The sequence below is a fragment of the Sarcophilus harrisii genome, chromosome 2 (genome assembly GCF_902635505.1).
Source record: "Sarcophilus harrisii chromosome 2, mSarHar1.11, whole genome shotgun sequence".
In the NCBI taxonomy this organism is placed as follows: domain Eukaryota; kingdom Metazoa; phylum Chordata; class Mammalia; order Dasyuromorphia; family Dasyuridae; genus Sarcophilus; species Sarcophilus harrisii.
Window position 1 is genome coordinate 620290316 of NC_045427.1, and position 24403 is coordinate 620314718.

A 24403-nucleotide genomic window follows, 5' to 3' on the forward strand; every position below is an offset into this window, starting at 1 on the left:
ACCTTTCTACCTCTAGACAGAGACAGACACACACACACAGAATGCATACATGTATACATATATAGAGGGACACAATATGTATGCATGCATGTGCAAGCACATACACTCTCTCTCGGATACACACACAAACTCCAGCAACAGCAGCAGCTACCGTTATCCACCTGCTTCTGGCAACTTCACAAACTTTCACTTCAGCTAGGATGACAATAAATCTTGACATCCTTCTCCTTTGACATCTAGAGGAGAGTTTCTACTCAAAAGGACATTTCACATTTGGTTAGAAGCACACAAACTAGAAGCTTTCGCAAACCTTTGGGTGAGTTTAATCAAATCACCCAAGTCCATCAATAATCTTGGGCAAATACCATTTCCCCACAATCAACTGTGGGAAGGGACAGAAGATTTGGGGGAGATGATGTTAAAATAGGCTACATGTATGAAGTTCCGTGTGTACAGTAAAAAGCACACTGGATTTAAGAGCCATATGGCTTGGCCTTGATCTTGGCTCTCATACTTACTGTGGGCAATTTATTTAATATGAATTTCAATTAGTTGATATGTAAAAAGGAAATAATGCTTACCAGACTCCTGGGTTATTGTGAGATTTTTCTAAATGTTAAAACCCTTATAGAAATGTGAGCTATCAGTATGACATAGCCCTTATAAACTACAGAGATTCTTACACCAGTTTCTATTCCCCCAATTACATAGGCGAGCACTGGGAGTTGAAGCTGAAAAAGCTCCCTAAAGAACAGGCCCTTTGCCCCATCAGGCACTTAGAGGCTGAAGTTTGACATGGATGTGAGATCCCTTGGGAGCCAGCATTGTACTTCCATTAAAAAAACAAAAACAAAAAACTAATCATCCAAGCTAGCCCTCTGACTATGAGAGGATTTGAAACAGGCAGAGCTGAGGAGGCAGCATGGTAAAAATGAGTTGTAGAAAAGCAGAGAGATGGAAGATAACAAGACAAGATCAAGTAAACTAATAATCCAGTTGATCATAATGTTGAATGGCAAATGGTGAAAATAAAGCTGAAGGATAGGTTGAAGCCAACTTTGTTAAATTTTAAATTAAAAAAAAAAATCAATTTTCTCTTCTTGTCACCTACTCCCTTTTCTATTAAAATAAAATAAACAACAATAAATAAACCTTATTACAAATATGAAGTCAAGTGAAAAAAAAATTCTTTCACTGGCCACTCCCATAATATAACTTTGTTCAAAGAACATGTCTAGATCTTCACTCTAAATATCATATCTCCTCTCTGTCAGGAGGTGGGTAGCATGCTTCATCATGGATTCTCTGGAATCATAGTTGGTCACTGAGTTAATCAATTTCTTAAGTCTTTCAAAGTCATTTCTTTAAAATTCTGTTATAGTACAATAATATTCCCTTCCATTGATCTGTTTCAGCCATTACCCAACTGATAAGTACCCCCCTGATTTCTAGTTTTTTGCAAACACTAAAAGATCTATTATAAATATTTTTGTTCACAGAGGTACTTTTTCTTTCTTTGATCTCTTTGGGATGTAATCCTAGCAGTGGTATTGCTGAATCAAAGTTTAGTTATAATTTAATAACTAATGTCTAGGCCAAATAAGAACTTCAACAATATATTAATTTACCTGTTTTTCTAGGTCAAGTTGGCTAATCTGATAGGTGTGAAGTAGAATCTCAGAACTGATTTAATTTACATTTCTCTAATTATTAATGATTGGGATCTTTTTTTATTTTTCACTTAGCTACTAATGGTTTCAACTTTGAAGCCAGATTGTAAAATGCCCGAAATAGGGAGTTTATATTTTATCTTTTAGGACAAAGTATCTAAAACTAGGGACTGGCAACCTGTTTTGTTCTTTTTCTTTTTTTAGTTTTGATAATCATAAAATTGTTGGGGTTTTTGGTAATCTTGTATTACTTTATTTTATGCACTAAAAATATTACAATGAAAAGGATCCCCAGCCTTTTTTATCTAATGCCAGAGGAGCCCAGGACATGAAAATTTAAGAACATGTGCTCTAGGCAAGAGAGAAATATTGAAGGCTTTTGGGAACGAGACACTGCTGGAAACAGTTGTGCTTACTTCAGGAAGATTACTTTGATATATGTGGTAAGGATGAGAGGATAAACACAAGCCAAGGAGGTCAGTCGGAAGGTAATCACAATACAACAGTGGGGAGGGTTATACTCAAAAGTGTACATGAATGAAATTATACAAAGGGTTAGCAAACAGCTTAGACTATTTTAGGTGATTGGTAAAAGGAGGTCAGAGTGGGAGATTTGAGAAGTAAAGGTCACTTTTAGGTAAAGAGATCACTGAAACATTTAGGAAGGAGGTAGTACCCAAACTGGGCCTTAAAGAAGAAATTTCCATAGGCTGAGAAATAGGAAAAGTCTCTTCCAGGTATGGAGATTGGCAGTGATGTGCAAATACTTGCAGTGGCTAATGACAAATAATTTGGTTTGGACAGAACTTGAGTATGAAAGAGGGTAAAATTATGTCTAAAAAGTACAACTAAACTTGAAGGACTGAGGAGAAAGAACGGCAATAGAGAGCATTTAGGAGACTTTTGTAATAGCCTAGATATATGGAGATGAAGGCCTGAACTAGGGTGGTGGCAGTGTGAAAGGTCCAAAGAAAAGAACTGATGTAAAAGTATCATTGAGAGAACTTGGCCATAAAGATATGGTGGTGAAAGACAGAAAAAGCATCGGTGACAGTGAGGAATCCAGCTGGGGTAAATGAGGAATGAGAGAATTTAGGCCGAGAAGGTTTTTGTGAAGGCTTATGTCTACCACATAAAGTCTCTTGCACCTAGCCCTTTTTCTCTATTCACACACAGTGTTCTATTCACTTCTTCCCTGGTCTCTTAACAATCACATCCTAATTAACCTCCATTTCATCTCTTATCTTCCAAGTTACCCTCTGCACTGTTGCCAAAGAGACATTTCTAAAACACACACACACACACACACACACACACACACACACAAATAATAGAGAGAAAAACTTTTCCTCTAAGATCAAATACAAACTCTTCTGTTGCTGCTTAAAGGCCTTCACAACTTATCTGGAATCACAAGCCTTGCTCAAAAAAGATCAATTCCTACCTAGCTTTCTAGCCAGAAGCCAGGAATTAGCTAAGTTTCTAATCAATTCTCTTTTATAACACAGTGCCTGAAGTTACACTTATTAGTGGATGCCTACAGTATTTTTTGTCCTCAATGATCCCATTTAAGCTCCAGGTAGAACAGCTGCTACATTATTGAGTGTTTCTCTAGCCTTATACAACCAAATCTTCTTAAGTGTTCTGTGATGAGTATTAATCTCAAGTACTTACTGACCTAGTCACCTATCTAGCTTGATTAAGTTCTTTGTCGATATAAATAGGATCTCCCAAAGGAAGCTATTAGTCCTTTTAACCAAAATATTTAATTATCAGCAAACCAGAGAAATTTAGACTGCTTTGAGCTCTGTTACTCAGCAGTCTAAAAAGAGATGTGTTCCTAGCAACAGAGAAGGAATAATGAGAGATCTCTGAGCAGGGTGAGGAAAACTTAAGTAGCTAGTGTTCTGGCTCCTGGGATAGTTACCAAATCTTACCATACATACCCAAGTGGGCCGTTCAGTTGCTAATTCTGCCTCTGACAAGTTGTGACAAAAGGCCTGGAAAGGGAGAAGGTAATTGCTCTCCCTTCTGACTTCTTTTCCCCAGTTCAATGAATGGTGCTATCTGAGGGCAACTCTGCAGTTTTCCAGTACTCACAGCTATGAAGAATTGAAGTCCTGAACCAAGGAGCAAGCCCAAAGGCCACAAAGCCCACGCCTCAAAGGGGATCCACATGGGACTTGGGAGAAAGCCCCCCAATCCTCTAACCACAGGTAATTTACTTTCCTTTTAGTATGATTCTAACAAGCTTGAGTATCTGATTTGCTTCCTCACTGCAGATCAGAAAGCCTAACAACAGAGAGAGCATTCAGAAAAGCGCTAAAAAGACGATGATATAAGAAGTAAAAAAGGAGAGCAGTCTGGGGCCCTATAAATGTCCTACAGACCTCAATATCCCCTGCGGCTTGTTTCCCTGGCAGTTTTTGGATTCTGGAAAGTTGCCAAATATAACACAGTCAAAGCTCAGACAGGCCCAAGGACTGGCCCACAGTAACACAGCCAGAGCTGCCAGCTTTGAACCCAGGCTTTCCACTCCAAGTGCTGGCTCTTTTCACCGACAGTATTAAAATTATAATCTTATTTACTATTTCACAAAAGCCTCTTCACATCCATTATCTCACTTGATCATCAGAGCAATCCTAGAAGAGGGTAGGCCAGATTTCATTATCCCCATTCTATGGATTTAGGAACCCAGTCTCAGAGAAGGTAAAATGTTTACCCCAGGGGACCCAACTCAGAGCTAAGGGACAAATGTCAATCTTTTGCCTTCACATCCGGGGTACTTTCAATGACATCACAACACAGTGATTTTGTGTCACCAGGAAAAATGTCCCTTACATTTTTAATCCAAGCTCCTAATTTTAAGCCGTGGACACTAACTCTGTTATGTTAAGAGATATATTTGGTCACTTTGTTTAATTAAAGGCAGCACAGGATGCTAGATTGTGAGTTCCTTGAGGGCAGAGTCTATTGCTTTTTTTTGTATCCCCAGGTTTAACACAATGCTTTGGACATAGTGTAAGCACTTAAAAGCTTACTGATTGACTGACTGAGTGGAACCCCACCAACTCTACCTCTCAATCTTAAATTTCTTACATTCTCAAACTTCATAAAATCTGTTTAAATAATAATGTCAGAAAAATTCTGTTTGCAAAAACAATCAAGGTTTTTGTTTTTAAAAAGAAAAATTCCAATTATTAGATAATTCACTTCTGTTGAGCACCTAAAGATGTTCCAAACACCTGATATTAGAATTTCACAGGTTATTGAAATTATGAAATTATTTTGCAAAATCGAACATTCTGTATGCCAAACCAGGAAAAAAAATACACCATGACTATATTCTAAACAAAAGCAACAGTGAAAGACAGCTGAATTCTAATGAAGTTTAAAGATCAATAATGACCCAAAAGAAAAAAGGACAAATACACACGGCCCTTCTCACTGTGTAGTCAGTCGGTCAATAAGCATTTATTAAGCTCTAACTTTGTGCAAGGCAGATGAGAGAGGTGGGGAACTAAGAACAATGTCTGGGCTGGAGGATTTGATTTCATTTTTTCCTCAGTCACTTGGAAAGATTTAGACAGCAGGTGGGGAATTCATGAAGGGAACATCATGTAAGTTGTGTTTTTTTTTTAAACGCATAGATGCAACCCACTTTAATTTGTAATTTTAGCTTTTATTATGTTTATTTAGAAACGTTTATCCATACTCAATTTGTAGAAAATCAGTTTATTTATAGAAAAAGTTTATAGGTGCACAAAAAATTATTCTGGGCAGATTGTAGCCACGTATGCTCTAAGCACTTGAAAAAAGTTTGTCACATGTAGAAAAGGAGATGCCAAATATTGGTGGCCCCCAGCTTGGTTCAGAAACTCCAATATAGCAAACACAAACCTGTCATAACATAAGGTGAAATAAATCCTATTCCCATAAACAGGAAGCTGTTACAAGTTTCATTCCCACAGAGCCTTGCATAAGAATATACAAAAAGTTGTCATAAAGCCACTGCCAATACTTTCCTCATTCCACTAGTGGAGCATCTCTGACTAAAAGAAGCTGTGGCTTGGGGCTCCCACTTGAGATTGGTGTAATAAAATGCAGAACTGCTCATTTCCTTGCTCTTGTGTGACTGGCAATCCATGTCTCTAGTCTGAGAAGTCTCAGCACTGGTCAGCTGTGCTGTAATACTCAAAGAATTACTACTCAGAGTAAACTCCAGGATAACATTAGAGAATACTGCGGATTAAAACATGTCCCTGAAATCTAAAGTGGGACATGGCAGGTTAGTGTTCCAGAGTCCCCAAAGCCAGGTGTCCACCAAAGAACCAAAGAAAGACTTGTGCAGTGGCATTCAATGGAACAAAGAACAATATCCAAATACACAAAGATTACAAACAGACCTTTTCTCAAGCGAGGTTTTTGAGATTCTATTGTCCCAGGAAACTGAGCTGTCTGAAAGAGAAAATGCCATGTTCAGGTACCATACATTATGATGGGCAGAAGCTACAAAGATAAGTCTGATGGGTCTCTAAGAATGACCAGGAAGTAGGTTCTCACAAACTGCTTACTTACCGCTTTAATTAGACAGAAAGTGTTTCTAAGTGGTACTTTTGGGGTACTATAGAACCAACAGGTTAAACAGTGATTTGAAGTCCAGTGTAGACTGGAAAACAACAATTACACAAGTTTCAAGTCCATTAAGTTTCATCAAGTAACTATACGGAGTACATTAAAAAACATTGGCTTGTATCCCCCAAAGAGATTATAAAAGAGGGAAAAGGACCCATTTGTGCAAAAACGTTTATAGCAGCTCGTTTGTGGTGGCAAGAATTGGAGAATGAATCGATGCCCATCAGTTGGGGAACAGCTGAATAAACTATGGTACATAAATGTAATGGAATATTATTGTTCTATAAAAAATGATGAACAGGCTGATTTTAAAAAAGCTTGAAAAGATCGACATGAACTGATGTTGAGCAAAACAAGCAGAACCAGAAAAATGTACACAGAAACAGCAAGATTGTGTAATGATCAACTAAGATAGATCTTGGCTCTTCTTAGCAATTCAATGATCCAAGACAATTCAAATAAACTGGCTGGAAAATGCCATCTGCATCCAGGGAGAGAACTATGGAGATTGAATGCAGATTGTAGCATACTATTTTCACCTTTTTTTTTTTTTGTAGTTTTTCCCTTTTGTTCTGATTTTATTCTCCCAATGTGACTTATTTATAGAAATAAGAAAAAATATACTGTATTATCTAAAAAAAAGGAAAAAATAGATAAAATATAAAATGAAAAAAACCCACTGGCCTACAAAATATTTTGTTGTTTTTTTTTTTAATTAAAAAAAAGGGAAAAATGTTTTAAAGAAATAAGATTTATGCATATAACACTCACCTGCAAGCTCTGTAAATTCAACTGTAGCATGCTGGGTACCAAGCTATTCAAAGTAAGTATATTTTATAACTAGTGAAATGGAGATAGCATATTATATTCTAAAGCTGACTATGCATGTAATTCAATTACTTTTTGATGCTTCTAAAGTATTATTGCACATAGCTGAAGGCAAGAGGAAACAGTATGAGGATATGTTCTTTTGGAAAATATACATTTCTTGCTGTACTTTTATAATGATTACTTCTAAAATATGAAGAAAAGGAGAACTTTAGTGAATTACTGTCTTTTTATTACAAAGCTAACTATGACATTATAATGTCACAGTGAATGAAAAAGATGAAACTGCCTCCCTGGAAACAGACTGTGATCAAATCCACCAAAATAAAAACTCTTAAGAATTGGGGGTGATCTATATCCTAAACCTAAAGCTATCTACTATGTCTTGCCATAATCCCTCTCTACAATCTCCAGTAGCTATCTTCTTTGAAACTTACAATGATGGTAAGGGACAATGTGGTTCAATAGAAAGACCTAGAATCACAAAGCTTGAATTCTAATTCTGTCTTAAGCACACAAATTGCATAAACATAGGCATGGACAAGAACTAGAATAAATGATTCAAAGTCTGACTCTTGAGATTTATTACTGGTGTGACCTTGGACAAGACAAGGAGATACAAGAAAGCCTTGAACTTTTGTTTTCTCTTATGTAAATTCACAAGGAGGGACCAGATTCCCTCTGAGTGAACTTTCTTTCAATCTAGGCTCTGAGAAGGTTCACAGAGGATGGGTAGGGATGGCATGCGTTGCCATATGAATCACTAAAGAGAGCACGGACACTAGTGAAATCCTAGACCCGACCCTTCAGAGTTTTAGAATGGTATGACTATTCTCTCTCCTTTCTATCCTTATGGTGACTCAACAAGTTGAGACTTCCTTGGTGGGAGGAACTCGAAGGTGAGGATGCACCGGCCAGTACCACCTTCTGCAGTTTTTAGTATTATGAGCTGCTCAGAGGACTGAGAAATAAAATGACCTGTGCAGGGTCACAAGAGAGGGGTCTCAACTCAAGTCGTCCTGGCCCAGACCTTTACTCTCTACTCATTATGCCAAGCTATCTTTTAGCTCAAAAGGTGTATTAGCAATAAAAGTGTGTGATTTCCAGACCTAATTTCCAAAGAACAAAACAAATGGAATAAGATGCTATGTACAAAGAGTAGAGCACTGTGTGATTGGGTTAAAAAAAAGGATTTACCTTGCCTAGAGACTCATAATAGATGATTTAACCACCAAAAACTTAAGTTAATGACATCAACTAAAGGAATATATAATAAAAACCCCAATTCCCTTTAATAGAGATCAAATGATATTAACAGTAAGACTCAATGATTTGAAATATTAACCAAAACAAATGAGGTAATATTTATAAAAGATTAGCACAGAACCTGATCCACAGTAAGTGCTAATCAATGCTTATTCCCTTCCTTTTCTCTTTCCTAATGCAGTATTCCTCTGACTCCTCAATCTTTGCTGGAAAAGAAATCTAAAAGTACCATGTATGTATTCACTATACAATGAATGTAGAGTGAACTAAATTACTCCTCATTTGAAACACGTAGTTATTGGGAAGGAATAGACAAGGGATTTGTTCTTACAAGTTCAAACCCCAAATGCCAAGGAATATAACACAGGCTAACATTCAGATTATTATCTTATTTGATCTTTATAACAATCCTTGGGACTAGGTGCTATTCAGAGGTACCAGGCTGGCCTTCATGCTGCTAGTCATGTCTGAGGCAGGAGCTGAACTTGGCTCTTCCTACCTCTGAGCCCAGCTCTCCATTCATTCTGATACCTGGTTGTCTAAATCTACCATTAACATATTGAATTATCTGATCAATCCTTACAGAAGTGAAAAAAAAAGCTTAAAAAATATCCAGAATGCTAATAACTATGAAGCTTTCATGGATTGGGTTCACAAAAAAGGTCCACCAGGTGAAGGGGCTTTGTGAAGCCCACCTCCTGCTGTGAAAAGATCAGAGGGCTTCCCCCCAGCATCAGCCCAGCTCATTCCAGCATCTTTTTTTTTTTTTTATGACCCACTTTAAGCCTCCTTCAGCCTAATTCTTCTTTTTTTTTTCTTTTTTAATAAAGTGCTGTGATCTGCTCATGCAGGGCACCTGCTTCTCCTTTGTCACTGGGGGATGCCGGACTTCAGTCATGACTCACAGACATACTGCTTTCCTCAACAGAAAAATGGGGAGTCTGCCTCAATCTATCAGTAAGTCACTCTCAGGGCCTACCCTGTGCCAGGACCTATTCAGATTCTGGGGATACAGATCCAATGAAGAAAGCAATCCCCACCTGCTTAGATTTTAGGAGAGGGAGTTGGGGGGTGGGGGGGGGAGGAGGGAGAGGAGAAGAACAAGGAATTGGAGTTAAGTGACTTGCCCAGAAAGTGTTAAGGGTCTGAGGCCAAATTTGAAGTCAGGTTCTCCTGACTTCAGGGCCAATGCTCCATTGTGCCATTTAGCTGCCCTGAGCTTATATTGTAATAGGGAAGAAAAGTATAAATAAATATGTACAGAATAACCATAAAGAGAATATATAGAATGTAGTTCATATTGTGGAGTTCTCCTCCATCTAGTCATTGGGGGAGAATCAGGAAAGTTTTGCTTTTGAACTAATCTTGAAGAGAGGGACTCTGAGGTCTCATCGAGGAAGGACATTCCATGTATGGGGGCATAACCAATGCCAAGACAGGAGGATGTCCCATGTGAGGCACAAAGAGAAACTCTTTTTGTCTGGTTCTCAGAATAACACACAGCAGAGCTAGACGGGACTAGATATAAAGGATTTTTAAAAAGTAACAGAGGAGTTTCTCCTTTATCCTCTGGCATTTATTGGGAAAGGGAGTGACAGTCATCTGTACTTAGGGAAGGTCAAACCCTCTCCCCCCATGTGAAGGACTAAACAGAGTGGAGTTCTTGGAAGTGGGGAGACCAACCAGGAGGGTCAGAAATGAAGAGTGCCTGAAGGAAAATTGACTTAATCAGGAGACAGAAAAGGTATTGCTGTGGCAATAGTAAGGAAAATCTGGATTCAAATCCTGCATCTAACATTTGCTGTGTGAGCGTGAGCACGTCTCCTATCTGGGAAGCTTCAGCTTTCTCATCTATAGAGCAAGGAGGTTAGACTTGAGGGCTTCTAAAATCCCTGCCAACTCTCAACCTATGGTCCTGTTATCCCACAAAAAGCTTCAGGGAGGAGCCTAAGCTCAGGAAAATTACCTTTCAAAAAAGAATACAGCCTGCTTGTCATTTCCTATTTAATTTGGGCCTAGCTCGTTGACTATCTGCACTATCTGCCTATGACACACAGGCTACATAATTTGCTCATCCAAATGAATTATCAGTCTAGATGAGAAATAATATTCATCCACTTTAGTTTTTCCTCGTATAAACTCTTTTGAGTGAAAGGGCTAGTTTTATTTATTTAAACTTGGTTTCCACTTTTTCTTTCTAGTCTTCAAACTATTGGATGAAGAGCAGTTTACTTGATATATAATGTGTAGATTTGAATTATGGTGGCTTTGAATTCAATCACTTATTCCATTTTTTTACTAAAAAATATTTTGAAGAATCTCTACTGAGATTTTGTGAGAAACACGCAGACATTTAACAAACATGCTGTGAAGAAAAACTCTTTTGATCTTAGGTGGAAAAAAATAAGTATGGTGACTGCTTGATGTAGTTTTCATTTTGAAAAGAAAAAAACGTGTATTTTAAGGCAGAGACTTTGATATTAATTTTTCTATGACAGAAAACTGGTTATTAAAGTTAAATAAAAGAAACGAAAATGATGAACTTATCAATTTACCAATAAGTGAATTATGTTCAATTAAAACAAAATACATTTATAAAATTGTAGCTGAAGAATGTTCCCACATACAACACTAAAAATATTCACCATTATAAAAAATTTAAGTTGCATTTATGGCTATATATATGTATATATATATAAATAAATATATATATGTATATATATATATACATATATATGATAAATATATATTTTTATGCAGGCAGATATATGTATATATATAAATAAATATATGTATGTATATATATATACATATATATGATAAATATATATTTTTATGCAGGCAGATATATGTATATATATAAATAAATATATGTATGTATATATATATACATATATATGATAAATATATATTTTATGTAGGCAGATATATGTATATATATAAATAAATATATATATGTATATATATATACATATATATGATAAATATATATTTTTATGCAGGCAGATATATGTATATATATAAATAAATATATGTATATATATATATATACACATATATATGATAAATATATATTTTTATGCAGGCAGATATATGTATATATAAATAAATATATGTATGTATATATATTTTTTTATGCAGGCATATATATATATGTATACATATATATATGCCTGCATAAAAATATTTCACTTTTAGCTTTGAAATTTATCCCTGCTGGAAAAGGAGAGGAGGTCGAGGTCTATGACAACCAGGTTATAACCAATTCCTTTTCAGAGCCTACCCTTCGGTCCTGGTATTGAGCATGGAAAGAAGAGCCAAGACAGAAACTCTAGCTCTATGTACTCGGCCTTTTGTGGTCTAGGTCCTGAGTTTTCCTAAGAGAATTCAGGAATCTATTTTCTGGCCCATTAGATAATGAAAATATATCAAAGCTCTGAGAGATGGAAGAAAATCTGCAAGAGACCATTTTGAGGAACCCACGGAAGGTCTGAATCCTGCCTCTGACACCTATAGACAGACACTGGGCGGGCTGCGAGATGTCTTGATTTCCTTGTCTGAGACAGCCGCACCTGTGCCTCGTTACAGAAAGGGAAACTGAGGCACACGTGGGCTTAGCGACTTCGCAGAATCACAGGATCTGGGGAACAAGCTCGGACCGGACCCCTCCCCTGAGGACACCCCCCCCCCCAAGGGTCTCTTTCTCTCCCCGCCCCTCCCTCCTTCCTGGGGGGGCGGGGGCGGGGAACACCTCTTCCCTTCCCTCTGCCCGAGGTACCAGTCAAGCAAAGGGCTTCCTTCAGCGGCGCAGCATTAATTAGGCACCTGCTGCATGCAGGCCCTGGGCTAAACGCCGGATAAAAAGATTAATAAGGAACATTCAGGCCCCTCCCCCTTCCCGGATCTCTCCTCTCTCGCCCTTGCCCGCCGGGGGGCGCCAGCCCTATTTCGCCGCGGCCTTCTCTTCTCGCAAAGAGATCCGCTGAACCCCGGAGACGCTGGGAGATCTCTGAGATCCCGCCGGGGGAGGAGGAAACCCAGTTTCCGCCACGCCCCCGCCCTCCTCCCCCGCCCCAAGGCTGCGACTCGAGGACTGGGGGAGTGGGGAATCCATTCCGGGCCCTTCAAACCCCAAACTCTCTCACCGTAGACGGCTTCTCCTCGGCCATCTTGGCCCCTCCCCTGAAGCCACCGGAAAAACCTCGTTTCCAAGGCGACGAGCGAACCCGGAAACTCTTCCTGACCCTTGGAAAAGAAAAGGAGCAAGGGAAGTGGACAATAGAGAAAGCGGATGTTTGGCTAGAAGGTACTTACTTTCGTGCACGGAAGCTCCATCGCCCTCTAGCGGCTCAGGGGATCCACCCAGCGGCTTAAAAGGCAGAGAGAAAGTAGCATCGGGCGATAGGCGGTAGCGCTTGGGTGGTACGGAGGGTGATGCGCGCGCGCATGCGCACGGACACACGTGTGGACAAATGCATACACGTGTGCGTATGAATGAATGCATATATGCATGTTTCCGTGACTATGGGGAGATGTGTACGCGGCGCAAACGTCTCCAACGCGGACCTCTGGGAAGGTCGGGTGTAGGAGGGGCCGCCGGGCTGCTGGGGGAGGGGCTTTATGGCTGCGTCCCGAGCGCCGGGACCGCCGTGCGGAGGCGCGAGGCGCGAGGAGGAGAGGTCCCCAGCGGGCGCCGGAAGCAGGCAGGTGCGGTGCAGGGCGGGGGAGGCTCTGCCTGGCAGAGAGAAGGGGCTGGGCTCGGTCTCTCGGAGCTTTGAGGTGTTTTCCTCATCTAACGTGGCAGAAAATTAGAAGAGGGAACCCGGAAGTGTCCTGAATGGGACCTGCTCGGATCGTGTCCGTGTCTGTATCTGAAGATCAGCCCAGCTAGAGCTGGTGAGCGAGGGAACCGTGGCAGCCCGTCCAGCACAAGCGCCCGTGCGTGGCACGGATCCAAACGCTGCCATAAGTGTGCCCCTACTGCATGCGTCACTGCCTCGGCTCGTCTGTAATGCTCACAGAGCCTAGAGCTGTGTCTGAGCGCGCCGGAGAGAGTTGTCTTTGCTGGATTGGGGAAAAAAGAAAAAGAAAAGAATCAGTGGCTTTTCATTCACCCAATTCGGTGGCGGGAACGTGGTGGGGGATAAGAGGCGGGCAGGGGGTGGGACTGTTGGGAAAAGTTTGCGGGGAATTTTGTTAGAAACGTGGCTTGTTTTTTCATGTTCTGGAATCTGGCATGTGATGTTTCAGTGTAAAGAATCAGTGAATTTCTATGTCAACCTGAGCTGCCTTTGAACCTGTTGTCGCACATGCACTCGCCCTGCCCCCGATCTCCTACTTTCCTCTCTTGAATAGATATCCCTGACTTTTAATTCATACTTTGAAATTTGCAAAGTATTTTACATTTGATAGTTGCAAGAACTTTATTAAGTAGACAATATTATCTCTTTTATAATGAGGAAACTGAAGCTCAGTGAGGTATATTGAAAAAAAAAAAAATGAGGTATATTGGGTCCTTTAAAGAAAATCCTTTGAAGGATAGTAATGAACAGTTCAGGTTCGTGACAACACAAGGAGGAGACCCACACAACCATGAGCATTGGAGCTTCAGGTGGGAAATCTTTGGACTATCAACTTTTATCCCTATCTTGTCCTTATACACACACATACTTACATATATCCTGGCATTCTCAAATGAGTTGGTGTCTAGACCCAAGGATCCATGTTGGCAGTGGACCTTTTCTTTATTAAGTAACAAATGCATACTTAAGAAGCTGGAAAATAGCAAAAACCTACCCTTGTCTGTCTCCTCTCATTCTCTCCTTTCTTCTCTCTCTTCCCTCATTCTCTCTCTCATCTCTCTCTGGCAGCACTCATTAACTGCCACATCTGCAGTTCCCTCCTTCAAAACCGTGAGAAATTACTTCTAAATAGAGAAACTAGGAGGTCATGAATGATTGTGGATTCTTATTGTGGGTTCTCTCTCTAGTAGCAAAGGAATTAGTGGCTTTGATTAAATATGTTTTTAACAAATTATGCTACAAAATACATTGGTTGATTTAATATTGTTTCTCATAAATGGCTGGAGTCAAGTCTGTTCTCATGGGTCCTGGTGTCTCTTTGCAGCATGAGGACACAGGAGAAATGACCCTTTCCTAGAGCAGGGTTGGGAGCTCTCTCCCTTGGGGGCAGGAGCAGGAGCTACTACTCCATGACTACATTTCCAAGAGTAGACTTTTATGAATGTGGTCACATTTTTAAATTTTTAAATAGTCTTGAACTGATGTTAACTTGGGAAATAAAATTTGGCAGTTCTTTAAAGGGACAAATTTTTGAAATCAACCCAGACTATGGCAATACATAGCCAGATGTCAATGTTCATCTTGTCCTGTATGTTGCAGTTTATGTGAGAAAGCTGCCTGGGTTATCCCCGAGTTTTCTGAAACATGCTTAAAAGTCTGTGGTTGGCTCAATCAATAAGAGAAAGAAGGGAGAAGGGAGAGAAAGCCCAGCACAAAGCTTTAGAGTCGCCCAGATTAGGAAACAAGATATATGAGTGATGAATAAGCAGAGGAAACAGGAGAACGGCAAGTTGGAAGAAATCCTGGAGTATTATGTGGGAAAATCTAGAGAAAAGAGAAATTCAGGAAGAGACACGGATCACTAACATTAGATGTTGTAGAGAGGTCAGTAAAAATAGTCAGATTTGCCTATTTAGAAATTGTATATAGAAGAGGAAAGCTTTACTTGAAGAGGTGCATTTGGCACCTGAGGTACCTTCTCTTGTTCCTTTGGGGAGATGGAGGGCTACAGATATGGAATATTGCATAAAATGCAATGTGTACATTCCACAGAAGCAATGGGTTTCCAGTCAAGATTTCTCTACAGCCCTGGGCCACAACTGGTAAAATGAGGATACTAATAGCCTCCCAAGAGATTTACCTCCCAGGGTTGTTGTGAGGATCAAGTGAGATATTCACAAAGCACAGTACCTGGAACATAGTAGGTGTTTAATAAATGCTTGTTTCTTTCCATATATGGGTGCTTTCCCTCTACCCATACAACTTATGTTCATGTGATCTTTCATGGATCCAAGATGCATTGACATTTCTCATCTTTAACTATTTCAAGGCTACTCATGGATCCTTTGGACTGTCCATCTCTCATTTTCACTACAGGACTAGCTCATCTTTCCTAGCCATGCTGGTCATTTCCAGTAACGTTCAGTTGTGGCATTAGCCCGTTATCATGCACCTGTGATGTGCTCAGACTAGAACTGGGCCTAGAATTCAGCAGGCAAAAAAGGCTGCTGAAGGCTGGGCTTCATTTGGGAAACTACAATGTCTTCGGCAATTTCAAGTTGCCCACCAATGCAAAAACTGTTTTTTTATATGGCAAAATTCTCATAGTACAAACGAACTGCAAATCATGATGCCTTAGGTCTTCAGAATTAAAATCCTAAATAATAGAAAGCTATATAGTGCCAATTTGAGCATGTGAAGCATTTTAAATGGTATTAGTGAGATTGATATGGACTTATAGGAAGTACTTTAAAAATTTCGTACCTCAGGGTGACTTTCCAACTTCTAAAGGGATGGGAGTGGTGTGAAAGATGGGAGCTGTTTGTGATACTTGCTGTCAGGTTCAGTTTAGTCTCAATATTATCTTTAGATTCTCAGCTCCTAAAGTGTGATGTCCATCTCGCTATAGTGCCACTCTGATAAGAAATCAAAAGTTTTCTGGAACCAAATTTCAAATTTTTCATTGAACAAAAGACTGACTCTCCAGTATCAATCCACTTTTCATCCAATTTTGTAGAATTCTTAAGAAAAGAGAATGTAATGCAAAAAAAAAAAAAAAAAAAAAGTTATTCAAGATAGGATAAAATTCCTTGATGTATATAAAGAACACTAATGTGCACATTTTAAAGCAAATTCTTTGGTAATCATCAGGGTCACCCCCTTTGCACATACAAATATCTCCAAAAATCCATTTCTGGAGAATTGTTGGGAAAGGACACCAGTTTTCAATCTGGTACCAACAGCTTCCAGAGTAAGGCAGTTTCCTAAAAGCAAGTAGCATTCAGGTAGATTTCTCTCTTATCTACAAATCCTTTCTTATCTTCTGAGTCCTAAGTACAAGGTGAACTCTCTCAAAGGCCACTTCAATAAAGAGAATGAGCCCTGCAGGGCTTTTATTATTGTAAAAAAATTTATATTGCTCCAGACATCTTCAGAATTGCACCCTAGGAACTTGAATTTGGAATTATTTTCTTCAGCAAATACATCCTTCATTTCATTCTACTTGGAAGTATAATGTTACCTCCTTCTAGGTTTCAAACTGTCAACACCTTATTTGATACTAGTTGGTACACAAATATTTTAATGTGGTTGGAGTACCCCAATTTGTTTAGAGGTCCATAGACACTTGTGTGAAGAAATCTTTGGGATTTTCATTGGCTGTTTTTTTTGACAGAGCTTCCTCATTCTGGAGCAGCAGTTTCCCATCTGTGGCTCATGGAAGTATTATAGATGGTCCAAAAACTCACAGAGTAAATAACTACAGTAAGCAAACAAATTTGGCTCTGCAGACCTACTAACAAAATGACACACATTTAATAAAATCTAGTTTTATGTTCCTGAATGCACAAGAAGTAATATATCATGGCAGATATCAGGGCTCAGAGCTTGACCAAGGTTCAAGCTTCACCTCCAACACCTGACTTAAGTTGATGCTGGATAAATCAGTTAACTTCTCAGTGTTCTAAGTAATGAGGAGATGTCCACTCAAATTGTTGGTAAATGCAGTTTTTTTCTTCTGGGAAATTCCCTATACTGATGAATTCACAATCCCTATCCTTATCACTGAATAGCTTGTCCTCATAAATATTCTCAAACATAGTACTCCAAAACTTCTCTAGGGGTCCATAAGATTTTGATTAAAAAGGAGTCCTCATGTCCCCAAAAGTTGAGGACCACTATCTTAGAAACAAACACAAATGAACAGAGGGGCCATCTAAAATAAGAGCCATTTTACTTCTCTTCAGTAACCCTGGCAGAAAAGAGAAGCTAATTGTCAGGCAGCTAATATAAGAATAAAGTTGGTATTTGGTTTTCAGTTTCTCCTTTCCCTCTGAAATGTGGTTTGGCATTTGTTGGAATACTAATGAAATGACCATACAGATTTTTGAAGAATATCCTTCTGAAGGAGAGTTCTCTGGAGAAAGAAGAGAATCTCTAACACAATCATCCAAATCAAAGGAGAAAGTCAAACCCTAAAATGAAAGAGAAATATAATTGCCAAATATTCCCTTCACACCAGACTCTGAATGTCACTTCTGTAGCCTCCAGGGGTTTACACCTCAAGTCTTACCAAACCTGAAAGTCATTTGGGCCATAGATGTTCAGAATTAGTTGCCAAGGACAAGACTCATCATCTGAAGTTTGGCCAAGAGGTTACTGGCCTCAGTTAACAAACCATTTACTGAAGCACTGCAGAGTTGGGGCCTACGTTGGCAAAGAAGTATCCATACCAAAGAAATCAAAATTTTTTTAAGCTTCACGATTCAAAGATTCAACCATTGAAAGTGCTTACAAATGAAGAGTACACTTTTTTTGTGAAGTTGTTCACTCCACTATGGGTTCCCTATATATCTAAGTTAAACAGGCACCTCATAGCTACTCCTTGTCTAAAAAAAAATTTTTTTCCTAGGGAAAAGCCAGAGTGAATGGAGCTTGTAATCCTAGCAAATGTGCAGGGGAAAAGCCACTGTTACCACACTTACAGAAATCATTACAAGATGGTATACTGGAAATGCAAAATCTATAGGAAGGAAGCTTTCTGCCTAGGGGCATTTTGGTTATATGTTAATGAAATCTCCAGAAGTATGTCAATTCTTTGCCTTTGTAATCTCAACTCATCCTAGGAAGCAGTGCCTGAACTTTTAATTTAATTTAATTTAAAGAGTACAAGGCAGGTGGCCTGAAGTTTTAAAATGACCATAATTTGAGCCCACATACACTACCAATTGTTGCGAATGCTGTTGCATTTTTAACTTTTCTCCTCCCAATTTTTTGTTGTACGAAAGAACAAGCGAATGGTCCATTTCTGGTCTTGCTCCAAGTTGCTGCAGGCTGATTCATCCGCAACAAATGGACAAGGGTTACTCTGAAAACAGACAGAATGGTAGCCTGCAAGTGCCATAAGTATAGGAGTTGTCTAACAAAGAATTCATCTCACAGCAAGAGTACCAACTTTGATTTAGGTTTGTGACTTAGCTGGGGTCATAGTGTTTCCTATTTCATCACACTGATACAAAACCTAAGCAAGGTCCCAGTTTTCTTCTGCAAATCCCACTACTATCGCCATCTTAAGAAATTGCAGATCACTCCCCTACCCCAAAACCCCACTCCCAGGAGATTAAGAGTGGGAAACAACAAGAGGGGCTTGAAAGTTGCCAGGAAACAATGTCTGGAAAAAAGGAGGCAGACTGATGCTTTTGGGGTACCACCCATGCAATGCCTTGAAGCCTAGAAGTAGGCCCCAGTGTTGAGTGCATCTCCTGTGGATTTATTGGCAAACACAAAAGGTATAATTAAGGGTGGGCTATGATGGGCATTGTTGTTTGTCCCCACAGGGAGAACACTGGTCCTGCATGGCTGGAAGAAAGCTTCCCTCCTCTGTTCTCACAGTTCTTAGCTTCTTTTCAAAGCTCAGCTCAGATTGCACCTAATACAAGGAAACTTTCTCCAATGAGCCTATTAAATGTCATCTTCTTTCTCAATGACTTCATACTTCTCTGTCCACATCTTACCCCCTAGGATAACCTAAGTTTTTTGTACATGGTTTTAAGAAGTTAACTGCTTAAATGTGTTAATATACATCCAGACTACCAGATCCACTTCAATCCCTAACATTGCTGCTTAGTTAAAAACTTACCAAAAGGTAAGTTTAAGCCAACAAAAAGTAAATGATTTAAGTCTCATTACATGAGGCAATCACAGGGCTCAGAATGCCATTTATTTCTGAGGCTGTTGGACCTTCCTTCACTAAAAGTGTTGCACATATTCTATATTAAGCGGGAAACTGATTAGAGCTGACTCGGAGCAAGTCACATAACCCACTTAGATCCCCTGAACTCTCTATTGAGAGACTATTAGACCAGCACCTTATCTACACTTAAGGAGAGAGGGCCCACAGCATATCATACAGGTCTAGTAAAGATCAGACTAGGTCCTCTCCCAAAGGAAGTGAAATTAACCACTAGGGGGTTCAGATCTCCCCTTTCCTCTTCTCAAAGGGTCTCATGTCTATTATACTCTCCCTCGGTTTGGGTTTGCCCATAATGCTGTCCCTTAGCTTCTTCCTATAATTTATCTAGGTCTCTGGGAAGCTGCAAAGAACTTCTAGGTTACATCTGGTTAGATACTCATTTTACACAATTGGGCCAAGAAAAAAAGATGGTGGGGAAGAGCGGGCATGCTAAATGTCACGCTGTATTCCTAAAAAGATCCACTGAAAACAAACACTTGCCTGCAGAAGGGTGTTAGAAATTTTCCCATACTCCTAATTTATTTCAATCATAAAACATCCATCATTTCTGATTAAAAATCCTTTGCCATAATAGCATTGAACCTGTATGCTTTCCATATCATATCATGTGTAGCAACGTTTTCCACATGGCCAAGGTTTTGGCTTTCTCTTCAAGTATGGTTTCCAAAAAGCAAAAACAAAAAAACAAAAAAAAAAAAAAAAGCCCTACTGAGTATAGAAGATACTCGTGTCTTTGTCACTTTTGCTAAATTAACTCAAGGTCCATTAACAACTTAAGGGAAGACTAATGTCAATAGACAATATTCCCATTAGTTCAAATGTATGGGTAGGTCACATGTTCCCTGATACATCTATTTTAAACAGCAAGCTACCACCAAATGGAGGATTCCACTTCCACTGTGATTTGGGAATTAATCAAAAGAGAAGGGCAATGAAGTTATGAGTTAGAATGTTATTAGTGATCCACGGATGCCTGCAGGCAAAATGTAATGTCACCAATGTCTTACTGCATTTTAAATATTAAATATTTCCCAATTACATTTTAATTTGGTTTGGCTCCATTCAAGATTGCAGCTGACCAGGCCTGTATTGTTTTGACACCTCTAGTCTTCTTGTCTGTCTTGAATTGTTTTGGAAAAGGAAGAGATGAGGAGATAGAGAGAAGAGGGAAAGGAAAAGACAATTATTTGTTTTTGTGTGTGTGTGTGTGTGTGTGAGATTAATGGAAAATCACTTAAAGCAACTTTTGGAATTTTCCCCACTATTAAGAAATGAGAATTTATGATCAATGTTGTGACTGAATCCCCAAGATGTGGTTTTAAAAAAAAAAAAAGGGAAGTGTCTACAAATTTTTAAGATCTCAACACTGGAATTCTTTGTTTATTCACAGCTCAATTCAGAAGAGACCTACTCCTGACTAATTACAAAGTCAGAACAGTATCTTAAGGCACATAATATGAGTGGCCCCTTGTGGGGGGGGGGGGGGGGGGGAAGGGGAGGGCACCACTATTTTACTATTAAAACAAAACATAAATAACTAATGGAATAAAAATAAAAGTTTATTTTATTAGAATTAGGAATGTTCTTTCCCTCTGGGCAACCTGAACAGTCCAGTTACAATGAAAATCTAAGAACATTAATTTCCACAGCACAAGGTGCTCTATGCACAAAATTACAGGGTTAGGAGCATTTAATCAATCCACCAATCTGATTGTCTTACCATCCCCCCCCACCCCCAAGTGCTCTATAATGGGTTTTTTTTTTGTTTTTTGTTTTTTTTTTAGTTCAAAGGACCTCAGTAACATCAAGTGGGACTGAAGTCCCTTATCTTCTCTTTGTATCAATTTCAGTTCCTAATAGTGGTTGAACTACATTTAACACTACAGATTCAACCGTTTTGAAAATCAAAAGCCAGTCTTGGATCTGCGTATACACATATATACAATATGCATGTATATACATACACACAACCTGGGATGTAAAAATTTACACAGAATTGGGGATCTGCCACTGAACACTTTGCTTTATATCATGAGCTCCTAGTTGGGATTTCACTGAAATCTCATCTATTGCTCAGTGCACTGCTGAATTGAAACATGAATTTAATAAGGAAAAAAAAAAAAAAGAAAATAGACCCTGTTGCTGGATGTGAACTGAGCCCACTACTAATAAAGGCTGTAGGCTGGTGAAATGGGGAAGCAGCTATAGGCCCTAAAGCCAACAAGAAAGTTTTTAAATACAGATAATTGACAGCTGTTAAGAATCAGGGACCAGAATAAAATGAACCACCTGATTCAGACTTAACTATTGAATTCATCCACATGCAACATCCTTAGGCCTCCAATATGAAACCACAATGCAAAATCTCAAAGGTAATTCTCTCGCTTGTTGAGGGCTATTACGAAGCACATGCTGTTTTTGGTTACTTGTTGCAAAAAAATCGATATGAAGGGAAAAAAATTTTAAAGCTCCAACCTAAAAACTGCAGAATCAACTGGAAAGGGGGGGAAAAAACACTCCAGCATTTAAAAAATGATCCACATATATCTATGTAGCAACACTGGCTGCACCTGGAAAGACCTCAGGAAAAGAACCTTTATTCAAGATTTAAACAAAACTTCCTCAACCCTAATTCTAAGTGCATCTTAGGGTTGATCAGATTCTAAGCCAAAGAAAGAACACTCTGGGAGAGCTCAGATCTGAAACCAGGGAAGCAAGAGCGGGATGGCTGAAGGGTGGAGAATGCGCTCTTATAAGATGGCTTATTTCAGGAAGCAGCATAATGCAATTATATAGTGGGAGGACCTCACACTAACAATGCTATCTGATTTTAACTAGGGGATAAAGAGCACTTACACAAATTTCCTAAAAGGAACTGTAGACATTGTAAAAACCCATGTAGGCTAAGAGGGAAGCCAACTCCTGTCCCTAAAACATATCGTGGCAAATCAATGGTCAGGGCAAAGTTGCCTCATGGAGGTTACAGGGAATGAATCACTCCCTGGGTACATGACATGTTCAGGGAGAGAACAAGAGGTCCTTACAGCTCCTCCTGATCTTGTCCACCAAGACCTCTGTTCAGTTTTCATTCCAATTGGTAACAAGTTTAGGGAAACCAGCCTGGTGAAAAACATCACCCCTGGAGCTGCCCAACAAGTGTGTACGCAATGAGCAGTCACAGCCAGCTCTAGGACAGAGTTCTCCAGAGGGGCTGCTGCAGAGCCTCAAGCTGAAGACCTTAGTGAGGGGCTCTGCTTTCCAAGGCTACTACCTTACAAGGGAATCCACAGCAATATGTGTGGATCATCTCACCACCTTTTCTTTCACATCCAGTTTCTCATGAACTGAATGGTGGTGTTTTTTGGCTTGGGGTTTAAAAAAGTCTTCAAGGCAAAGAATATTGTTTGATATTACTGGGGAGAGGGTGGGTAGGAGGATCTCTAGATAAAGATGAAGAGAGCCACAGCTAACATTTTAAAAGGCTCTGAAGCAGCATTAAAAAACTGAGGATGAAGAGATGCTGAAGCGCTTCCTGTGGGGCTGACCCTCAGACAAATTGATGAAGCTTTCAGCTCTGGGCACAAGTGGACAAGGCTGGACAGGTAGGGGCTGTCAGAGGAAAAGCTGCCCACCCATCAGAACCCTACTCAGAGCACTCGATCCATTTGGCGCCCCCTGCCCTGTCCATTGACCTCTCACTGTTCTGTATGTGGAGCCAGGATTCCAGGTGTGGCGCCCACTGCCAGCAAGGGCACACCTGAGATGGGCCAGGCTGTGGACATGAGAGGCCGCAACTTCGGCGGAGGGGAACCAAACAGCTTTAGTATAGCCAGGAAGAAGTGGAGAGACCAACACGCCAGCCCCCCGCCCCCACCCTGGAAAAGGAAGCAAACTGAAAGAAAATGCACAGCAAATAGACATAATCTTGAAGAATTTTAAAGAATAAATATTTTTGTAATTAAACATTATGCAAACACGTGCCACGCTTGCTTTGTCCATGCATATGCGCTATATACAATTTTGAAAAATACTGTGTTGTCCTCTGGGTTTAAAAGTCATGTACAAAGTTCCTTCCCTGCTGCTTGCTCCCCCCTCCCCCCCAGAGCTGGGTCAGCATTGGACAATCGGGCACTCGGGGGAGAGGAGGGAGAGGAGTGTGGGAAGCAGGGGGGTAGGGGGGAGAAATCCCTCACCAAAGTACAACAAAGTGGCTGGTCTGGACATGAAAAGCAGTGTCAAGAAACTGTGTTTTAGAGTGAACTGTACTACACACAGGGAAAGAAAAGAAAGAAGAGAGGAGCCAGCTGGGGGAATGAAGCTACGGTACAAGTCCAAGTCGGAGGGCTTTTAGTGCGTCTGTCACACTTGTTGGCGGCCTAGAATACTGTTGTACAATGGTTTATCTACCTTTTTTTATTACAATATAATTTACTTAAACTTTCCGTTAACAAAACAGAATTCCGGTACTACAGACCAGCGGTGTCAGAACAGGCTTAGTGCCTCCTTTTTTGTGTTTTTTGTTTTAATTGCATGAGCACTCTAGATGGTAAAGTTTTCAGAGTTCATTGTATGCAGGGCCCTCCTCAGTCCTCGATGTACTCCCACAGGTCTTTCTCATAGCCTTCATGCACATGCTGTAATAAAACCCTTCGTCGACTCTCACAGTATCTGTGGGGGAAGGAGGGAAGAGATAAGAGGCCAGTGAGAACTCAGAGAAAAGAGGAACAATCCATTCTTCAGCATCCTATCTACAAATGGCCTACTAGAGCATTCTGCTCCTAAAGGGAATTCATCTCAAGTCAGTCCTGCTTCTGCAGCACCTTCCTCCCTCCCTACATCCTGCTTCCAAGGTATCCTTAGCTTCACCCTTTGCTCAGGTTTCTCCAATTCCTTTAAAACCAAGATCTTCCCCCCATTAATCAACAGCACCATCGTTCCCTATGACAATTCAA

General features: G+C 39.9%; 2 protein-coding genes across 8 annotated transcripts in view; both read right to left on the bottom strand.

Moving 5' to 3' along the window:
- The window catches only part of BBS4 (Bardet-Biedl syndrome 4), a 59673-nt gene extending 47029 nt beyond the window's left edge, over window positions 1–12644 (bottom strand). For 4 of the 6 annotated variants that reach the window (XM_031956666.1, XM_031956665.1, XM_031956664.1 and 1 more), the window contains exons 1-2: window positions 12545–12644; window positions 6077–6128 (exon numbers count right to left, since the gene is read on the bottom strand). In XM_031956666.1, coding sequence (XP_031812526.1) covers window positions 6077–6128; window positions 12545–12568 — 76 coding nt within the window. In that variant the 5' untranslated portion in view covers window positions 12569–12644. The remainder of the gene's footprint in view (window positions 1–6076; window positions 6129–12544) is intronic. The other 2 variants (XM_012544748.3, XM_023499679.2) reach the window with 2 other exon arrangements.
- An 8351-nt stretch (window positions 12645–20995) lies between these two features.
- ARIH1 (ariadne RBR E3 ubiquitin protein ligase 1) overlaps window positions 20996–24403 on the bottom strand; it is a 75076-nt gene continuing 71668 nt past the window's right edge. Inside the window, exon 15 of one of the 2 annotated variants that reach the window (XM_031956667.1) lies at window positions 20996–24119. In XM_031956667.1, coding sequence (XP_031812527.1) covers window positions 24035–24119 — 85 coding nt within the window. In that variant the 3' untranslated portion in view covers window positions 20996–24034. The remainder of the gene's footprint in view (window positions 24120–24403) is intronic. The other variant, XM_031956668.1, reaches the window with a different exon arrangement.